Genomic DNA, 22,376 nt, shown 5'->3' on the forward strand with positions numbered 1-22,376 from the left:
GGGTGAAGGCAGTGTTGCACGTACATGCTGAGTGTCCCTCCATACAACTGCCAGTCCCAGGTGACGGCCCTATACTACCAGGTGGCCACAGAGAGATTACAGACACGATGACAGAGTTGGAGACAGAGGGCATTGTGTGTGCTGCCTGCAGCCCCTGTAACTCACCCACCTAGCTAGTGGAGAAACCTGATGGCCTTTGGCATATAACAATGCAAACCTGTGAGTTGAATAAAGTGGTACCCTCCAGGCTGGCAGGAGTGTTTTCTGTGGCTGAACAATGGGCTGTCTGAGGCACCAGCTGGGCGCACCGCACTTAGCAGACAGGCTAACACTTTTGTTTTCCATTGCAATAACACCAGAGAGTCAAGACCAGTTTGCCTTCACAAGGGAAGGCCAGCGGTGGACACTCACTGAGCTTCCTCAGGGACACCTGCTCATCTTTACTCTGTGCCAGAGACAGACTGATGGCAGCTGATTTGGCCCGGTGGGAAAGGCCATTAGATTGAAGACATTTCATTGACCAGTGACTGTCTTGCAGATTTGGGAAAAGTTGTCCCTCCCTTAGGGACACACCTGAAAACTTGTGAACAGGACTCAGCAGAATTCGGTTACAGTTTGTATTTCTTTTGCAGGTTATGGGCACAGCAGCGCTCGTCAAGGGAACCTGTGGAGGAATGACAGGGATATTGTACAGTGAATAAAACTTATGGGGAAGAGGTAAGAAAAATGAGTAAATCAGGCTACCACACAACAGATAGTCCGTACCATGAAATGTTCCCTTTTCAACCATTCGGACATCTAGCAGAGACAGGTCATATGTGTGCAACAATGTGCTAGTTATGTGACTCTGGGCACTTAACAGTGTAAAAGGGACCGGTCAATGGAGCTGCTGTTCAGCCTCTCTTAGCGTCTCGCTCTTGATCTGTCTGCCTGACTGTGTGTACAGTGCCTTGTCTCAACAGTAAAGCACTGCTAACTCTACCAAAGACTCCAAGTTTTCGTTTTATCTATGAGAACTGACAATGAACTGCAGGCTGGAATGGTTGCCCAACACATTGCCTAACTATTCATTACAATCTTGCTGCTATGCTATCTCTCTCTACAACTACACTATGAATTCCAGACATCAGTGACATTATTTTCATTATAACAAGATTCTCATATTTAAATGTCACATGGCAGATTCTCAATAAGTATTTGTAAACTCAATGCATAAATTGTATTACAATTGGAGTCTAATTGTCCCCTACACTGAATCTTTGAACCACTAGTTATAGTGCTTCCCCCATAATTTAGACCTGTGAGATAGACTTTAATAGAACCCTGAGCTATTGAACAGGAGTGCTTCCTAGAAATCCTCTCAACATGTCATTTCAAGCCGCCTCATAAGTACAACCTTATTTCATCTTTAGAAATCTTCTATGAGGGGCTCACAATATTATTGCCCTCCATTTGTAATTGGTGTACAGCAGTGTAGACAGATGAAACTACTCATCCTGTAAACCATGACAGAGCTAGGACTTAAAGATAGTTCTCCATGACTACACAGCTCACACACATGACCACCACAGCTGAATACCTAAAAAAGCACTAATTCTTTCTGGGAGTTTGTTAGTGGGTGCAGTGTGTTAACATACATTTGAAAAGGTATAAACCTATGCCCCTAATTCATATAGTGTTGTCAAACTCAACACACTGTTACATGTCACATCAAAAATAATAATAAACATTCATCTAAAAAAAGTAAAGAGGCTGAAATTATTTTAAAAAGAGTTAAATAGGCATTTCAAAAACAGAGATGGTCAAGAGGAAAAGTGTTCATCGTGACTTATCAGAGACTGGCACATCCAAACCCCCATGAGACCCACATCACCCTGTGAGTCTGGCCAAGCTCAAAAAAGACCTGAAACATGTGATGATGAGGGTTTGGGGGAAAAGGAGCTTCATGCACTCTGGGGTGAATGAGTCACCCATGGTGCTATAAAACATAGTTACCTCAATAAAAAAACAACTTTCAAAAAAAATTTAGTTAAGTCGCAGGGCAAGAGAAGAGCATGTAAATGCACCTATTCTGCACACAAGCAATGAAACTGATAATGTGAGGAAAGAAGCAACTGTGTTCACAATAAATATGAAGGAGTAAACGAATGATCCAGAGATAAAGTTAGCCAAAGATATGATGGAATTGTGCTCTGAAAACTCTGGGTAATGTTGAAAATAACTTCAATAGACCAAAATAAGTTTAAAGTACCCATGTTGATGGCAGGTGGCTCTTGTTTCTTGTGGGTTGTAGAGTTTTGCTTAATAAGTTTTCTAGAACAAAGACAACTCTTTGTTAGGCGTGGTCTCTGAAGCCTGTATTCTACCTGTGACTCCTGAGTGGTCCACATCTACATCACCATATTCTCACCTCAACATTCACTATAAACCTTTGCCTGTTTTCCAGAGTTCTCACAAGTTTGACTTGGAGGCTACTCGCTTCATTTTCCAGAGATCTGTAAAGAGAGGGACTCTTGAAACACTGACTCTTAAAGACACTGATGATAACATTTAGAATCACCAAATAATCCAGGTAAATACCTCATTTTAGTACTTTTGATCTAATTACATATGCAAAGTAAAAATTAATTCATTCCAAAGGAAATAAAAATTACATTCTGACTTATGTAATATTTACAGATTCTGGCACTAGGAGCTGATATGCTTGTGAACCTTTATTTGGCCCCTGCTGGTTTCTGTCTCACACACGCTCTACACGCCATCACCCAGGAGCCTGGCCAAGCGCAGGACCCTCTGTGTGCTCAGTCAAGACTGTGGAAGCTTCCCCGTCACCGCTGCAGTGTCCAGAAGGAAGCCTCTTCAGTCACCAGAGGGAGAGGGAGAGCTGGAGAGGAATGGGTGTGCTTCCCCTCACCGCGAAAGACACGTGTCAATTCTGTCTAAGCCCATGGTCCACCTCGGACACATGTCCATGGTACCCGAAATGGGCAGGCACATGGAGGGAAGCAGATGCAATGTTTAAATTCTGTTATTTTGTTACCCAGGCTGCAGTACTATTAAGTGATACTTAAGATGAATATGAATATTTCAGAGCACCTGATATGTGTTAGATATTTTGTCTGGTTTGTATGTATGGGATCTGCAGCTCTTCTTGACAGTCCTAGAAAGACTCCTGATATTACTATCTCCCTCTTATGCATGAGAAGTTAAAGTTAGATGATTAAGTTAAACAAGTTTGATCCCAAGTCACACTTGTATACAGAACAAACTTGTAACCACCCCCTATGCCTGCAGTGAGGAAGCTGTGATAATTCTGTGAATATGAGCTTAAGGAACATTCAAAGGAAAGAATGGATCTCTGGGTTTTTGTGAAAAAGAAAGCATTTTCACACCATGATTATCATGGTAATGCTAATTGAATGATAAATCAAATTGTTAGAGGCACTAAATAAGACATCTTCCACAAAGAGCAGAAAAGAAGAGAAAATGAAATTTTAAGATGGAAAGAATCTAGTGCTGCACTATTTACAATAATCAAGATATGGAAGCAACTCAAATGCCTAAAAAAAGACAAATGGGGGCTCCCCTGTTGCCTGCAGTGCAAGTTCAATCCCCAACCAGGGAGCTGACCCACATGGTGTGGCAGACTTCCCCTGACCCTTCCACTGTTTCCCCTCAGTAGTCTGCCTGCTCTGTCCCCACTCTGTTTCTGTGGGTCCGCTCACCCCCCACACCTCTGGCCTGTACCCCAGTTCTTTTATGCATAAAAAATCTTTAAATAAAAAGCTTTGGGGGCCCTCCCTGGTGGCACATCGGGTTAAAGCACAGCACTAAGAAGCTAAAGCCACTTGAGCATGAGTTCGATCCCTGCTCCGGATGTGACCCACATGGCACGGCAGACCTCTCCTGACCTGCCCATTGCTCCCCTCAGCAGTGTATTTTGTTGATTTGCCTGTTCTGCTCCCCATTCTGTCTCAGCAGTGTACTTCATCAATCTGCCTGTTCTGCTCCCCGCTCTGTCCCACGTGAATCCTCTCACCCTCCGCATCTCTGGCCTGTACCCCCGTTCTGTACGAATAAATAAAATAAATCTTTAAAAAAAAATTTCAATAAGTACATAGTGCTGCAAAGTTGTGAAGAAACTAGAATATGTTTTCTGTGTCAAGAATGTAAAATTTTGAGGCACATCATATGGTTTTACATTATCTAGTCAAGTAAGTGTTCTTACCAAGTTTCAAAAGCAATCCCCTGATACTAACCCCAATGAAATAAAAACTTGTGTTTGTACAAAAATTTTGGTCACGCTTTTAGATCATCTTTCTTTATAATCACCAAACACTGGAAATAATATCAGGTTCTCAGCAGAGAAAAGAAGACAAAAATAAACATAAGGTGCACAGCATGGAACACTACTTTGCAATTTAAAATCCTACTGTAGATACAGGTAACACTGTGCATGGACATAAGCTGAATGATGTTAGGTGAAAACTGCCAGATGCAAAAACTATGAATTCTAAGGCTTTAGTGAAGGACATTCTTACAAAGGCAAAATTCCATGATGTAAGCAGGTCTGTAATCATGACAGCATTGACTGCAGGAAGCTAAGATGCCCCAATCTCTGGGTACACAGTAAGAGGTGTGATAATGTTCTCAGCAACTGGTTAATTAAAAATGAAAATAACAATGCAAACACATCAGTACACCCTGAAATTATGTGACATGACTCCCACAGGCAGTTTGATTATTTCATCATTTGGAAAGTGGAGTGAGAAGGCCAGCTGCCCACACAGGGACATCCCCTGAGAACCTCGTGTCCTTATAACCCACTCTCAGTCCCCATGCACGAACGCACTGTGATCATGACAGCCACACTTGACAATGGCCAGACTTTAGCTCCAGACCCACTGAACATCATGTGTTCCCCTGAATGCTGATAGCTTGCACGCAGACCCTCTTCTGATCTGAGGATTTCCTAGCAACTTGCAGCCATGGCCAGGGAAACTCTCCGAGGTAAAAATGACATTGAATGACTTTGACATGCAAACCCCTAGATGAACCAAGTTGTTACATAGATATTGGTTTATTTGCAAACACATTTCTGGAGGGTACAAGAGGTAATTTTATTATGTTTATTTTACAAACAAGGAGAAACCCAGTGACTTCCAAAATCTCAGGAGAATACTGGGTAGATTCAGGACTCAAACCCATGTTAATAGTTTTTTCTTCCCTCCATTGTCCCTGCCTTAGCGGCCCTGGAAGCCACTAAGCTTCTCCAGCAGAATCTGTGCATTATTCCATGACTGGATTTTTTTTTTTATCTCAAATCCACTCTTCAGGATTGACTGTCCTTTGTTTTCAATCAGAAGGTGAGCTTCTGTATTTACTGTGATTTTAGAGAAAATTGTAATTCATGCAATAGTCGTAGGACAGCTACTGTGATTTATTGCACACAGACATAGATATTTTCAGTGTTTTTTCTAGAAATCCCTGGTAAAAGTGGGGAGTGTCAAGTCTTCCATGAATGGAAACTTAGATGATACAGGGGATCACACTGCTCCCTAAAAAGGATTAGAAGGGGTGGGAGAATGTGACACTCTCATTAGGCAGAAATTTCATTTATCCACCACAAGTCAGCATTGGTGATATAAAAAAGAGAACTAAAGCCAGGAGTGTGAAATGACTTATTTCTTTTTTGAAATGACTTATTTTGAAATGCAAAAGGAACCAAATCCAAATTTCACACTAACATTTACTGCAGAATGGCATGCATATTGTTTATATCTTGTCTTTTACATGTGGAAAGTGAAATGATAAAACGCTGCTCTTTGATTAGGTCGAAAGAATTTTGACTCTTGAACGGTCCGCGTAGCTGTGCAGACCCTGACAGAATTAGCAAATTCTCAGTTCTTTGATGGTGAAACAAAAATAAGACTGTCATTCACTTCACAAACACTCACATGTACGAAGCTCTTAGCATTGACTGTAAGACATAGTGTGTCCACGGTGGTTGTGTGTGTCGCAAAGGGCGAGGCTTCTGAAGTGAGGTCACCTGGGCTCAGGGCGCGTGGTGGGGAATTGCAGAGAGCATCAGGGCTGCCTTTCCAAGACAGCTGATTCAAATAAAATGAATTAAAACACTGGCCCTAGAATAAAATATTCAGCAATATGAATTTTTGCCAAAAAGGAGATATAGTTTAAGGCAAGCTACAAACTGAACTTCCTCCTCCCCCACTGTAGTTCAATTACGGGATGCCAATAATGAAACAGAATGAGTTTAAGACAAGGAGGCTCCAAGCCTTGAAAATGACAATAGATGTCAGTATGGAGGGTAGAGAAGGGGTAACGGGTCGGGATGGGGTCGGGATGGGGGGTTGAGCACAAGGAACTATACTGCAGGATTATGACTCTTCCTGGGTGGAGGGCTACAGCAACCATCGCTGAGCCGGGGTTCTTTACTGTGATTAAAGTGAACTTGGATGTGAAATACTGGCAGTTTGCTTAAGGGGGGAGAGGAAGAGGGTATTTAACTTAAAGACCTAATTCAAATATGGATTCTGAGGGGGGGAAAGTGAGGAAGAGAAGGGTAAAGCTGTCAACTGCAGGGGCCAGGAGAGAGAGTGTACCAGAAGGCCTGAATATCTAGACCCAGCGCACTGTGAGAGAAGGGAGGCAGATTTGAGAGGGAGGCTGAAGGACTTCACCCCCACTCACACCTGACGCCCCAAGGGTCTCCCAAAGCAACACGGAGACCATCATTCCGGACCACTAATACTTTGGTGGCTAAAACAATAGGCTACACACTGACACGTCAGTCATGTTTAGCATTATCTCATTTAATTCTTACAATAGAATTTTGAGTTCAGTGTCATTTCTGTCTTCTCTTTGTAGACAGATAAAAATAGACTGGAGGGAGTTAGGGGAGTGTTCACTCTTCTGGTGTAATGGAGGACTGATAAGCAACTATTTCCAGAGCCCCAGTTCCAGCCCGGCACTGTGCCTACCTTCAGGTATCCCCACTGGTGACAGGTGTATGTCCTCCTGTCCATCCAAACACCACATACTGTGCACAGAGTCTTAGTACTTCACTGTGGAACCCCAAACCCTGAGTTGGGACCAGTGGAGATGATGTTTCATCTAATTTAGTAGAAATGTAGTAAGGGGCTTCTGACTTGGGAAACTCTTAATCCAGGAACAAAATTTGACTTGCCAGTGACTCTATGTGGAACTATGAATAAATTACTCATTCTCTTGTGTCTTGCTATGTTAGTGAAAAATAATAACTGTACAATCTCACAAACTATCGAGGGGAATATGTGACCACAGCTTAGGGTCTAAAGCTTGTCTAAGGAAAGCTGAGCTCTCCTTGGTAAATTCCAGAATTGCCCTGCTACACATTTTCACTAAACTTCCAAGTGTCCATTTTAAAAAATGAAAGAATTAAAAACTGTTGAGGTGATCCATGATGAAATCTTATTCGGCAGTTTAAAATTCTAGAAAATTTATACTTATAAGTTTTATAAGTATAGAAATTTATAATATATAAAAATGTATAAATAAATAAATTATAGATTGAAGGATATGTCATTGGAATTGAGAGTCTTGAGACGTAGAATCTTGCTATAATGCAATAATGACCCTAATATAAAAACACTTAGGTTTCCTGCCATTTCACATCTAACTCTCTATTCCTTTAGATCTAATTGTCGTAGGGCATCTGATTTCTAAACAACCTCCATGGAGAATACCACAGATGCAACCCAGTTCATCCTCCTAGGACTGACCAAGTCCATAAGCCTACGAGTCCCACTTATAATGATAGTCACTATTATATATGTCATAAATGTCATCGGGAACCTGGGGATGATCGCGTTGATTATTTTGGACACTCGTCTCCACACACCCATGTACTTCTTCCTCAGTAACCTGTCCCTGATGGACTTCTGTTACTCTACCGCTGTCTTCCCTACAGCCCTGGCTGGGTTACTCATAGGAGACGAGGTCATCTCCTACAATGCATGTGCGGCTCAGATGTACATTTTTACAGTTTTTGCCACTGGGGAAATTTTCATCTTGGCTGCAATGGCCTATGACCGCTATGCAGCCGTGTGCAAACCCCTGCATTACACCACCATCATGACCACAGGTGTGTGCGTGTGTCTGGCTTTAGTCTGCCACGCTGGTGGTTTCATGAACGCCTCCATCCATGTTGGGGAAACCTTCAGTCTTACTTACTGCAGCTCCAATGTGGTCCATCACTTTTTCTGTGATATTCCTGCAGTCATGGTTCTCTCTTGCACTGATAAACATTTTAATGAGATGGTTCTTGTTTATGTGGACACCTTCAATGTCTCTTCGGCTCTTTCAGTCATTTTTGTATCCTACGTGTTCATTTTTATCACCATCCTAAAGATGCGCTCGTCGGCAGGCTACCAGAAGGCTCTGTCCACCTGTGCTTCTCACGTCACCGCCATCACCATCTTCTTTGGGACGATCATCTTCATGTACTTACAGCCCAGCTCCAGCCATTCCATGGACACAGACAAAATGGCGTCCGTGTTTTATACATTGGTCATCCCCATGCTCAACCCTATAGTCTACAGCCTGCGGAACAAGGAGGTCAAGAATGCAATCAAGAAGTTGGGTGAGAAGACAAAACTGTCTCTGGGATTATGATTTGGCACTGTAGGGGCATACTTTTATTCCTCTCAATCTTCTTAATGTGCTGATTTACGATCTGTGATATACCTTTAATCCCTGAAATAATAGCCTCACCTTTCCTAAAGTTTATTGTCTAGAGTAAGGAAATTCCAGCAATGTAACTAACTAATATAATAATGGATAATGGCAAGCATAAAATACCTATAATGTGTGTCCAAAATACATATTAGGGACATTTGACTTATTCACTTGTTCAACATATATTTTTCTCTGTTACGTGCACTACAAATATATGAGTGCAGAAAATTAGAATGAGGTAAATGAGAGTATTATTTTTAACAAAACTAACAAATATTAATTTAGAATATTATTTATAAACTATGTCATGGTGATTTTTGTCCATAAATAATCTACAGCTCCTATTTGAGGAAAAAATGGGATACCCTAGCAATACTATATATTCATTCATTTATGTATTTCATTGGCAGAATGTAGACTTGGCATCATAAATGATAAAAAAATTCTACCTTGTCTGAGTGATCTTGAGCTGATATTTTCTCATTAATTTTTTCAAAATGAAAATAGCCTGCAATATAAAAAAAGGAAGACAAGTAAAAACTTTTACTTTTTAAATTTCTTCATAGATGACAGCTTACTTATACATTGTTACAACATGCATTGAGCCACTGATAATGTATCTTTATCTACAAGTACTTTAGATGGTTAACATTGCTCATTTATTTTCAATTTAGTCAAATTGCATAATCTCTTTTACTCCTCCACTTTTACCACTTAATTCACAATGATTTTTTCACAATTTCCTCACAACTCCAAGCACCTTCCACTTCAAGGATTTTTGTCCTTATTTTGAAGGCACTGTTTAACTGACACTATGCTTCACAAATTTTGTCTTCAGTAACCATCTTCATAAATGGCCATCACCCACCTAGTGTGCACTGTTCCCTCATTCTTCAGAGTTTGATTGGCATTGCCTAACTATATGTTATTTCCTCATTAGGATATCATCTGTCTCTACAGTTAGACTCTAAATTCTAAGACATCAGTGACATTGCTTTCTTTCTAACATGATTGCTAGTACTTAAATATATGTGTTGCATCGGAGATTCTCAATAAATGTTGGTAAACTGAGTGTATGAAATAAAGGTTAGTATCTAATTGTCCCAGTATGTCCAGTATGTTGCATCTTTGAACCACCAAACATAGCGTGGTGTCGTGATTTACCTGCCAGGTAGACATTATTAGTATGCCGAGAGAGGCACAGTTAGATGTCTGCTTTGCTGAGATAGTTTAATATATTCTCACTATTGTTAAGCTCCAAGCTAATGGACAGGATTGCTTCTTAGAAATCCATCCATCATGAGTGTCATCTCAAACCATCTTATGAGTATGACTGTGGCAGGGAACACATCAAATAAAGATTATTTTGTAATTTCAAAGGAGACACTAAATATGAGATGATTTTAAGGGGTGATATGTTTGGAATGTTGTTTCACATTTCACATGTTTCACATATGAGTTACACATTTAACTAAAATATTTCTAAATATCAACATATAATGTAAATATGACTATAGGTTAAGTAATAAAACATGGATTCCTTAGGTTAGAATAATTCGGAATATTTAGATTTTTAATTTTGATCCTTAGAAAGTACAACACAATAAAAAAACTTATCCAAAGGATGTTCCCACATGTTTAATTTTCGTCTCTATATAAATAGGAAAAATAACATCTCAACAACCTAAGTGTTGCTTGAAAGAGCTAAGATGCCTGTGTTGTTGTTTCTGAGCAACTAAGAGGCAAATATCACTTCTGTCATCATGGTAGTCATGCTCCTGCGGGAACCATTATTTTTAAATAATTATATATGCAGAAAATCTCCAAACTAATCCAGAACATTTCCAAAGGACCCTCTGGCAGGATGAATAAAGACCCACCAAAAAGTCCACACCTCAGTCCTTGGATCCTATGAACTTCACCGTGTGTGAAGGAAGGACCATGCAGATGTGGTTGAGGTAATCCTTTGCAAGTAGGAGTGTCCCGAGTTACCCATGGAGGTCCCACTGACAACCCCCTGTGTCTTTGCAGAAGGGGACTGAGGTCCCACCACAATCAAAACAGAAGTGGGAGTGGGGATGATGGTGAACACAGAGATTGAAGTGAAGTGGCCTGCAGCCCCAGGGCAGGAGCCAGCACAGCCCTAGGAAGTGAAGCCTGAGTTCTGCTCTCAGATTTCAGAGGCAGCTTATCCCAGCGCTGGTTTTAACCCAATAAAGCTAATTCTAGACCTCTGACTTCCAGACCTGTGAAAGAATTTAAAGTGTCTTCTAAGCTTCCAAGTTTATGTAATGTGTATATACCAAAATATTGCTTCAATAAAAATTACAAAATAAGATTAGTTAATCTTTTAATAGGTGGATTTTGTCATTTATTAATTATGTGGCAGTAAAGCTGTTATAAAAAAATAAGTAATAAGTAATAAATCATCAATTGCCCAATACTCAAGGACCTGTTATAAAAGACAGCGAGGTCCCTCGCTGGTGGTGCAACGTGTTAAAGCTGCAGCCGCTTTAGTGCGAGTTTGATCCTCAGTCCTGGAAGTGACCCACATGGTGCAGCAGACCTCTCCTGACACACCTGCTTCTCCCCTCAGCAGTGTACTTCCTCAATCTGCCTGTTCTACTCACCATCCTGTCTCTGATGAGTCTTCTCACCCCCCTATAACTCTGACCTGTATGAATAAGTAAATACATCTTTTTTTTTTAAAGAAGTATTTATTTGTGCATACAGAACTGGGGTACAGGCCAGAGGTGCAGGAGCGGCGAGAGGCCTCACCAGAGACAGAGTGGGGAGCAAAACAGGCAGATCAGCGAAGTACACTGCTGAGGGGAGCAGCAGGCGGGTCAGAAGAGGTCTGCCGCACCCTGTGGATCTCCTCCGGGGCAGGCAGGAATCGGACTCATACGGAAGTGGCTTTAGCTTCTCAGTGCTGTGCTTTAACCCGCTACACCACCAGGGAGGGCCAGTAAATACATCTTTAAAAAAAAAGACAGAGAGTGAGCCCTCGCTGATGGTGCAGAGGTTAAAAATCAGCCCTGTGAAGCTACCCACAGCCACTGTTGGCACTATGGCAAGAGTTTGATCCCAGGTCAGGAAGCTGACCCACAGCAGATCTCTGCTGACCAGTCCACTTCTCCCCTCAGTGGTGTATTTCAGTCAATCTGCCTGTTCTACTCCCCACGCTGTCTCTGGTGAACCTCTCACTCCCTTGCCAACACCTCTGGCCTGTACATCAGTTCCTATGGCATAGATAGGTAAGTAGATAGATAGATAGATAGATATAGATCGATCGATAAATAGATCTTTAAAACAAATAGACAGAGATATGAAGTTCTGTGTGCTGTGTGTTCTGACTCAGGCAATATTTACAGAATCCAGGAGTTGACCTGACCTGTTGGGAACCTTCATTCGGCCCCTGCTGGTTTCTGTCTCACACACACTCTACACGCCCTCACCCAGGAGCCTGGCGGAGTGCAGGGCCCTCTGTGTGCTCAGTCAAGACTGTGGAGGCTTCCCCGTCACAGCTGCAGTGTCCAGAAGGAAGCCTCTTCAGTCACCAGCGGGAGAGGGAGAGCTGGAGAGGAATGGGTGTGCTTCCCCCACCCAGAGAGACACGTGTCAATTCTAAGCCCATGGTCCACCTCGGACACGTGTCTATGGCACCCAAAAGGGGCAGGCACATGGAGGGAAGCAGATGCAATGTTTAAACTCTATTATTTTTTACCCAGGCTGCAGTACTATTAAGTAATAGTTAATATGAATATTGAAAATTTCAGAACACATGATGTATGTTAAATACTTTCTCTGGTTTGTGTGTAGGGATCTGCATTTTTTCTTTTTTTTTCAGGATTTATTTATTTATGCATGCAAGAACTGGGTACAGAGAGAGGTGTAGGGAGGAGAGAGGATTCACCAGAGACAGAGTGGGGAGCAGAACAGGTAGATGTCCTGAAATACACTGCTGAGGGGAGCAGTAGGTGGGGGTCAAACTCATGCTGCAGCGGCTGCAGAGAGCTTCATAGTGCTGTGCTGTAGCCTGTTGCGTCACTAGGGAGGGCCCTGCTTGTCTTCTTGACAATCGTAGAAGGTTGACGTGATGTTGCTATCTCCCTTCTTGCCCATGAGAAACTGGAGTGTGATGATGAAGTTTGCTAAGTAATTTGATACCAGCTCATACTTGTGCTTAGAGCAAAATAGCAATCACCCCACATATCTGCAGTAAGGAAGCTGTGATAATTCTACTGGGGGGTATGACTGAGGCCATGTAGAGGGAAGGGGGATCCATGGGGTTTTGATGAAAAAGAAAGTATTTTCTAGCCATGATTATAGTGGCAACACTAGATGAGTTATTTAAAAAATTGTTAAAAGTACTCAAGACCACTTTGATCAGGAGAAGAAATGAAAATAAAATATAAGTTAAATTAAATGATGAAATGTAAGTAACTAGAGCTGCAAAGGTGTGAAGAAACCAGAATGTGTTTGGTGTTGAAGATGAATTGTGAGGAACTTCATACAGTTTTGCAATTTCTACTCAACTGGAAGTATATTTGCCAAAGGTTAAAAATCTACTCCCTGCTATTTACCCAAAGATATAAAAAACGTGTGTTTGCACACACACACAAAAAAAACTACCATGCTTTTATATCAGCTTTCTTTATAATCACCGAACACTGGAAACAATATAAAAGATTCTCAATTGAGGAAAGAAGAAAAAAATAAACTAGGGTTCACAGTGTGGAATACTACAGGTAAAAATATGCGTGGGGCCCTCCCTGGTGGCGCAGCGGGTTAAGGCACAGCACTGAGAAGCTAAAGCCACTTCCGCATGAGTTCGATTCCCGCCTGCCCCGGAGGTGACCACATGGCGTGGCAGACCTCTCCTGACCCGCCCGCTGCTCCCCTCAGCAGTGTACTTCGTCGATCTACCTGTTCTGCTCCCCACTCTGTCTTTGGTGAAGCCTCTCACCGCCCCTGAGCCTCTGGCCTGTACCCCAGTTCTGTATGAACAAATAAATAAATCTTTAAAAAAAAAAATATGCGTGGATTAAGCTGAATGATGTTAAGTGAAAATTGCCAGAATCCAAGACCGTGGATTCTAAGGCTCTAGTGAAGGATATTCTTACAAAGGCAACATTATACAAAATAAGCACATCAGTAATTATGAGAGCGTTGACTAAAATTATGTGACGTGGCTCCCACAGGCAGTTTGATTATTTCATCATTTGGAAAGTGGAGTGAGAAGGCCAGCTGCCCACACAGGGGATATCCCCTGAGAACCTCGTGTCCTTATAATCCACTCTCAGTCCCCATGCACGAACGCACTGTGATCATGACAGCCGCACATGACAATGGCCAGACTTTAGCTCCAGACCCACTGAACATCATGTGTTCCCCTGAATGCTGATAGCTTGCACGCAGACCTTCTTCTGATCTGAGGATTTCCTAGCAACTTGCAGCCATGGCCAGGGAAACTCTCCGAGGTAAAAATGACATTGAATGACTTTGACATGCAAACCCCTAGATGAACCAAGTTGTTACATAGATATTGGTTTGTTATTTACAAACAAATTTCGTAGGCTACAAAAAAAGAGGTAGTTTTCTTATTTAAATTTATTTTACAAAATAGGAAAATGCAAGTGACTCTTCCAAAATCACAGAATAGTAACAGACTCAGGACTTGAACCAACAGTAATTTTCTTTTCTCCATTATCCCTGCCTTAGCGGCCCAGGAACCTGTGCCCACTGCTGTACAGAACTTCTCCAGCAGACTCTGTTCACTTTTCCATGGCTGGATTTTTTTTATCTCAAACCCACTCTTCAGGATTGACTGTCTTTTGCTTTCAATCGGAAGGTGAGCTTCTATATTCACTGTGTTTTTAGAGAAAATTGTAATTCTTGTAATAGTTGTGGGACAGCTATGGGATTTGTTAGATCACATAGTTTCAATATTTTTCTAGAAATCAGTAGTGAAATTACCATGTCAAAACTTCACGAACAAAAACTTAGATGATATTAGGGAGCCACACTAGAAAGGTTAGTGGTGGGGGTGGTGTGGAAATATGATGCTCTGATTAGGTAGAAAGTTCATATAATCCACCACAAATCAGCATTGGTGGTGGAAGGAGAGCGGGATGGAAGGAGGGTGAACTGGCTTATTTAGAATGCAAAACAACCAAAGTGAAACAGCAAAATCCAAATTTTATTTCTAACATCCTCTACAAAACGGCACCCTCATTATCTTTGCCTTGTCTATACCTATCAACAGTGATAGAAAAAACATTGCACTTTTAATTAAGTCAAAATAATTTTGACACTTGAATGTTCCTCATAGCTGTGTAGACCCTGACAGAGCTTAGCATATTCTCAGTTCTTTGATGGTGAAACAAAAATAAGACTGTCACCCGCTTCACGTACTTACATGTGCAAAGCTCTTAGCATTGACTGTCGGACACAGTGTGTGTCCACGGTGGTTGTGTGTGTCGCAAAGGCAGAGCCCCCTGGGCGAGGCTTCTGAAGTGAGGTCACCTGGGCTCAGGGCGCGTGGTGGGGAACTGCAGAGAGCATCAGGGCTGCCTTTCCAATTCAGCTGATTCAAATAAAATGAATTCGCAATGGCCCTACAATAAAATAGTCAATGTCATAATATTTTGCTTCAAAAATAGATGTATAGGTTAAAAAAACATACACTGAACTTCGATCCTCCCTGTGATTCAAATGTTGGGGGATAAGAGAACAATAAGACTCCAACCCTTGAAAACGAACCATGGACCTGAAGTATCTGGGGAGGGAGAGGAGGAAAATTAGGGCAGGGGACCGGGTTTAGGACAATGAACTCTGGTGTTGATTATGATCATTTGCTGGCTGGAGAACTACGGGGGCCAACATTTTTTGCTTTATTGTAAAAAAGTAAACAAGAATGTGAAATAATAGCAGTTCGTTATGGAATTACGAACTGCTAGTAGTTTAGAACTACTTGAAGTATGAATTTGAAGGAATAGGTTCAGAAAAGTAACGCTATGTGGAAGGGTAAAGCATCCAACGTGCAGGGCACAAGCACAGGGTGAGCATTGGGAAGCCGTGACCCTCTAGTGTCCACGCACTGTGAGAAGCAGCAGATGCGAGAGGGAGGCTGCAGGCCTTCACCCCCACTCACACCTGACACCCCAAGGGTCTCCCAAAGCAACACGGAGACCATCGTTCCGGACCACTAATACTTTGGTGGCTAAATCAATAGGCAACACACTGACATGTTAGTCATGTTCATGTTTAGCATTATCTCATTTAATTCTTACAATAGAATTTTGAGTTCGGTGTCATTTCTGTCTTCTCTTTGTAGACAGATAAAAATAGGCTGGAGGGAGTTAGGCTCGGATTCACTCTTCTGGTGTAATGGAGGACTGATAAGCAACTATTCCCAGAGCCTCAGTTCCAGCCCAGCACTGTGCCTACCCTCAGGTGTCCCCACTGGTGACAGGTGTATGTCCTCCTGTCCATCCAAACACCACATACCTATGCCTACCCTCAGGTGTCCCCACTGCTGACAGGTGTATGTCCTCCTGTCCATCCAAACACCACATACTGTGCACAGAGTCTTAGTACTTCACTGTGGAACCCCAAACCCTGAGTTGTGACCAGTGGCAATGAATCTAATTGTGAATAGAGTTTCATCTAATTTAATAGAAATGTAGTAAAGAGCTTCAGACTTGGGAAACACTTCATCCAGGAACAAAGTTTGGCTTGCCAGTGACTATATACGGAACTATGAATAAGTTACTCATTCTCTGTGTCTTGCTATGTTAGTGAAAATAATAACTGCCTAACCTCATAAATTGTTGGGAAGAAACGGCAACCACAGTTGTAGGATCTAAAGTTTGTCTAAGGAAAGCTGAGCTCTCCTTGGTAAATTCCAGAATTGCCTTGCTGCAAGTTTTGACTACATTTTCAAGTCTCCATTTAAAAATATTAAAGAAGTAAAAAAAACGTCTTTGAGGTGATCAATGATTCCTTATTCAGCAGTTCAGAATTCTAGAGAATTTATACATTAAATTATGCATTGAAAGTCATTAGGTACAGAGAGTCTTGAGAACCACACTCTTGCTATAAGGCAGTAATGACCCTGCTATATAAATATTTAGGTTTCCTGTCATTTCCACATCTAACTCTCTATTCTTGTATATCTAATTGCTGTAGGACATCTAATTGCTAAGTAACCTCCATGGAGAATACCACAGAAGTGACCCAGTTCATCCTCCTAGGACTGACCAAAGCCACAAACCTAGGAATCCCTCTTGTAATGATATTCACTCTTATATATGTCATAAATGTCATCGGGAACCTGGGGATGATTGCGTTGATTGTTTTGGACACTCGTCTCCACACGCCCATGTACTTCTTCCTCAGTAACCTGTCCCTGATGGACTTCTGTTACTCTACTGCTGTCATCCCTACGGTCATGGCTGGGTTACTTGTGGGAAATGAGGTCATCTCCTACAATGCATGTGCAGCTCAGATGTTCTTTTTTGCAGCCTTTGCCTCTGGGGAAATTTACCTCTTGGCTGCTATGGCCTATGACCGCTATGCAGCCGTGTGCAAACCCCTGCATTACACCACCATCATGACCACAGGTGTGTGTGTGTTTCTGGCCTTATTCTGCCACGCTGCTGGTTTCCTGAATGCCTCCATCCATGTTGGGGACACATTCAGTCTTGCTTACTGCAGCTCCAATGTAGTCCATCATTTTTTCTGTGATGTTCCAGCTGTCATGACTCTCTCTTGCTCTGATAAACATATTGCTGAGATGGTTCTTGTTTATGTGGACACCTTCCATGTCTTTTCTGCCCTCCTCGTTATTATTGTATCCTATGTGTTCATTTTTATCACCATCCAAAAGATGCGCTCATCTGCAGGCTACCAGAAGGCTGTGTCCACCTGTGCTTCTCACTTCACGGCCATCACCATCTTCTATGGGACGATCATCTTCATGTACTTACAGCCCAGCTCCATCCATTCTATGGACAAAGACAAAATGGCGTCCGTGTTTTATACATTGGTCATCCCCATGCTCAACCCTATAGTCTACAGCCTGAGGAACAAGGAGGTCAAGAATGCAGTCAAGAAGTTGAGTGAGAAGACAAAATTGTCTCTGGGATTATGATTTAACTTTGTGTGGGTCTTAATTAGCTATTTTCATTCCTCTTGATCTCCTTTGTGTGCTGAGTTAGAATAAGAAACATTTAAGTCCTGAATTGAAAGCCTATCTTTTCTAATCTTATTTCTAGAATAAGGAAAGTGCAGCAATGTAACTAGTAATTGCTAATGGGAAACATAAAATATGTGTTTCTCTGTGTCAAAAAAAATTAGGGAGCCCTCCCTGGTGGTGCAATGAGTTAAAGCACAGTACTGTAAGCTAGCTGCAGCCACTTCAGCACAATTCCCAGGCCAGAGAGGTGACCCACATAGCACAACAGACCTCTCCTGTCTCCCCACTGATCCCCTCAGCAGTGTACTTCATCAATCTGCCTATTTTGCTCCACTCTGTCCCTGGTGAATTCTCTCACCCCACAAACACACATCTCTGGTCTGTACCCAAGTTCCATATGCATAAATAAATAAGTCTTTAAAAAGAAATAAACTCTCCTGTCTCTCCTGCTGCTCCCTTCAGCAGTGTATTTTGTCAGTCTGCCTGTTCTGCTTCCCACTCTATCTCTGGTGAATCTTCTCACCACTCCTGCAATTCGGACCTGTACCCCAGTTCTGTAAATAAATATTTAAAAAGAAATACACATTAGGGATATTAACTTATTCACTTGTTCTATATGAATTTCTCCTACCATATGCACTAAAATTCATGACAGCAGAAAATTAGCAAGAAGTTAAAAAGAGTATTATTCTTAACAAAAATAATTTAAATATTAATTTGAGATATTAATACATAAAATATATTATGGTGACTTTTGTCAAAAATAATCTAAGGCTCCTAGTATGAGGGAAAAAATGAGATACAATCATAATACTCCGCATTTATTTTGTTTGCATATTTTACTGACAGAATATAGACCTGGCATCATAAATGAGTCAAAAATTCTACCTTGTCTGTATCATCGTCTTGGGATGATATTTTCTCATTTTTCTTTTCAAAAGGAAAATAGCCACAGCACAAAAAAACAAGGAAGAAAAGTAAAAACAAGCATTTTCAGTTTCATCATAGATGACTGCTAACTTGCACATTGTTTCAAAATGCACTGAGACATTGATAATGTCTATTGATAGTGTCTATTAATTCTTAATTTAGTCAAGTTGCATTATATATTTTCACTCCTCCAGTCTCTTTCCACAGTTTATTCACAATGATTTTTTCACAATTTCCTCACAACTCCAAGCACCTTCCACTTCAAAGATCTTTGTCCTTGTTTTGAAGGCTCTAATTAAATGACATTATGTTTCCCAAATGTTGTCTTCAACAACCATCTTCATAAATGGTCAGCACCCACCCAGTGTGCACTGTTCCCTTATCCTGTGTAATTCTTCTTAATTTGATTGGCACTGCCTAATTATATGTTATTTCCTCATTACTTTATAATCTCGCTCTACAGTTAGACTCTAAATTCCAAGACATCAGTGACATTGCTTTCTTTATAAAATGATCGTTAGTACTTAAATATGTGTGTTGCATCAGAGATTCTCAATAAATGTTGGTAAACTGAGTGAATGAAATAAAGGTTGGTATCTAATTGTCCCAGTATGTTGTGTCTTTGAATCACCAATCATAGTGTGCTGCCGTGATTTGCCTGCCAGGTATATGTTACTAGTACCCCGAGAAAAACACAGCTAAGTGTCTGCTATGCTGAGATATTTTAATATATTCTCACTTATTGTTAAATTCCAAGCTAGTGGACAAGATTGCTTCCTAGAAATCCATCCGTCATGAGTGTCATCTCAAACCATCTTCCGAGGAGTACCTTGAAATGATGACTATGGGAGGAAATGTATCAAACATATATTATTTTGTAAATCCAAAGAAACATTAACTATGAGATTATTTTAAGAGGTGATATGTTTGGAATGTTGTTTCAAATATCTTAATTACACATTTAACTAAAATATTTCTAAATATCAATATACAATATCAATATGGCAATAGGTATAAGTAATAAAATATATATTCCTTAGGTTGTAATAATCCAGAGTATTTAGGTTTTTTCCTTCATTTTATATATTTTTTAAATCTTTTATTTATTTATATTGTTGCTCAACTTTGTACAATAATTGGATTGTCCCCTCAGGTATAGTCTCAATAAAATTCCTACCAGCAAATCACTCATGCTCCTTGCTCTTGTATTCCTCACTCTTCCCTCTCCATTCCTCCTTATTGTGGTATTTCTCAGTTCTATAGTTTGCCTCCCAGTTTTGTCTTTTATTTCTGACCCAATGTTTGCTTTTCCTATATTTCTCCTATAAAGTAAACCATCTGATTTTTTTTTTTCCTTCTGACTTGTTTCCCTTACCATAATTCCTCCCAGATCCATCTATGTTGCTGGGAATAGCACGAGTTTATCTTTTTTGTTGCTGAGTAGTATTCCAATTTGTATATATACCACATATTCTTGATCCAGACATTTGTTTTTGGAAATATAGGTTGGAGCTCAAAAAAATATATGGAAAAAAACTGATATTCACTTACAAAGGAATTAAATTTGACCATTAGACCATACACCAAAATAAAACTCAAAATGTATTAAAGATTTAAATGAAAGATAAGAAAATTCAAAAAAAAAGAAAGAAAATGTCAGAATCAAAGAAATGGATACTAAGGCCCTAGGGGAGAACATTCTGACAGAGGCAAAATTATATAGAAAAAAAACAGGTAATTATGGCAGTGTTGACTCCTAAGAAGTTAAAGGATCAAAATCTTAGAACTATACATTAAAAGGTGTGCATATTGCTCTCTGCAACTTATTAAATTAAAAATGAAAATAATATGAAATAATAATGCAAATACATATGGACACCCTAAATTTAAATGGTGTGGTTTCCATATGCAGTTTGGTTAATTTTTCCCTTGAAAGTGGAGTGAGACACTGGAAGTGGCCTCATGGGGGGACATCCCCTGAGAACCTCATGTCTTTATAATCCATCTTGGTCCCCACGCACTACCCTGGAATCCACCGTGATTTCTGAGCTGTATTTACAATGACCAGGCGTTGGCCCTAACCCCACTGAACATCATGTGTTCCCCTGAACGCTGATGATTTGCACACAGACGTCTCCTCTTCTGATCTCAAGATTTCCTACCAACTTGCAGCCATGGCCCGGGAAACACCCGAAGGTAAAAATAATGGAATGACTTCAAAATGAAACCCCTAAGCCCAACAAGTTGTTTTATAGCCACTGGATTTATTATTTGCAAACACAGTTCCATGGGCTACATGAAAAAGATGATTTTATTCTTTTTATTTTAGAAATAAGGAGAAAGAAGTGACTCCAAAAGAATACACGGTAGATTCAGGACTTGAACCCAGTTAATGTTTTGTTTGTTTTTTTCCCTCCATTGTCCCTGCTTCAGCGCCCCGGGAACCTGTGCCCACCACGACACAGAGCTTCTCCGGCAGACTCTGTCCACTCTTCCACCGCTGGATTTTTCTTTCCCAAACACACAATTGAGGATTGACTGTCATTCGGTTTCAAGTGGAAGGTGAGCATCTATATTCAATCTGCTTTTGGTGAAAACCACAATTCATGCAAAAGTTGTGAGGCAACTACTGTGAGTTGCTGAACACAGAAATAGATATTTTCAACATTTTCTTTAAAATCTAAGGTGAAACCGGGGAGTAAGTGTCAAAACAGCACCAAAAGAAACCTAGATGCTCACCACACTGCTCCTCTAAAAAAAAAAAAATTAGTGAAGGAAAGAAGTATTGCTCTGATTAGGCAGAAATTTCATCTAATCCACTTCAAGTCAGCAGTGGAATTTAAGAAAAGTGAAATGGCCTTCCTTTAGACTGCAAAGAAACCAAAGTGAAGTAGCAGAATCCAAGTTTCAGTTTAACATTCCTGCAAAATGGCACCGTTATTATTTCTGTCTTGTCTACACATGCCGACAGTGAAATAGATAAAACATTGCACTTTTGATTAGGTCAAAATAAGTTTGAATCTTTCACTTCTCAGCCTTTTGGCTAAGATCAAGTGTAGCTAAATAAGTTTGAATCTTGAATGTTCTTCCTAGAGGTGTGCACCTGTAGATACAAATCCTGATTCCCTGATGATAAAATATCACCTCATACCTCGCACAATCGCACATACTCTTGCACACTCTTAAATGGATAAAGCTCTTAGCCTTATTGTAGCACACAGGTTTGTTAACGGTGGTTGTGTGTGTTTGTCAAGATCGAGCCCTCCTGGGCTAGGCTCAGGGGCAGGTGCTCAGGAATCACAAAGAGCATAGAGGCAGGCTGCCCTTCCAAAGACAGCTGATTAGAATGAAAAGAATTAAGATACTACACAAGAATAGATTCACATAAAATAGTCACGATTTTTGCTACAAAAATGAATGTATACGTTAAAGGCAAGCCACAAACTATGAACTTTCATCCTCTATCCCAGTGATTCAAATGTGGGATGCCAGTAATGAAACAGAGTGA

General features: G+C 40.8%; 2 protein-coding genes across 2 annotated transcripts; both read left to right on the forward strand.

Annotated features, from left to right (window-relative positions):
• The first annotated feature begins 7,734 nt into the window (after positions 1 to 7,734).
• On the forward strand, positions 7,735 to 8,673 carry LOC101624865 (olfactory receptor 5B3-like). Its single transcript, XM_004683449.1, has one exon. The coding sequence runs from the start codon at positions 7,735 to 7,737 to the stop codon at positions 8,671 to 8,673; it is 939 nt and encodes a 312-aa protein (XP_004683506.1).
• An 8,281-nt stretch (positions 8,674 to 16,954) lies between these two features.
• LOC101625099 (olfactory receptor 5B3-like) lies at positions 16,955 to 17,893 on the forward strand. The gene has a single exon (XM_004683450.1). The coding sequence runs from the start codon at positions 16,955 to 16,957 to the stop codon at positions 17,891 to 17,893; it is 939 nt and encodes a 312-aa protein (XP_004683507.1).
• Positions 17,894 to 22,376: the final 4,483 nt, after the last annotated feature.

The sequence above is a fragment of the Condylura cristata genome, unplaced genomic scaffold (assembly GCF_000260355.1).
Source record: "Condylura cristata isolate star-nosed mole 26May11 unplaced genomic scaffold, ConCri1.0 scaffold00015, whole genome shotgun sequence".
Taxonomy (NCBI): domain Eukaryota; kingdom Metazoa; phylum Chordata; class Mammalia; order Eulipotyphla; family Talpidae; genus Condylura; species Condylura cristata.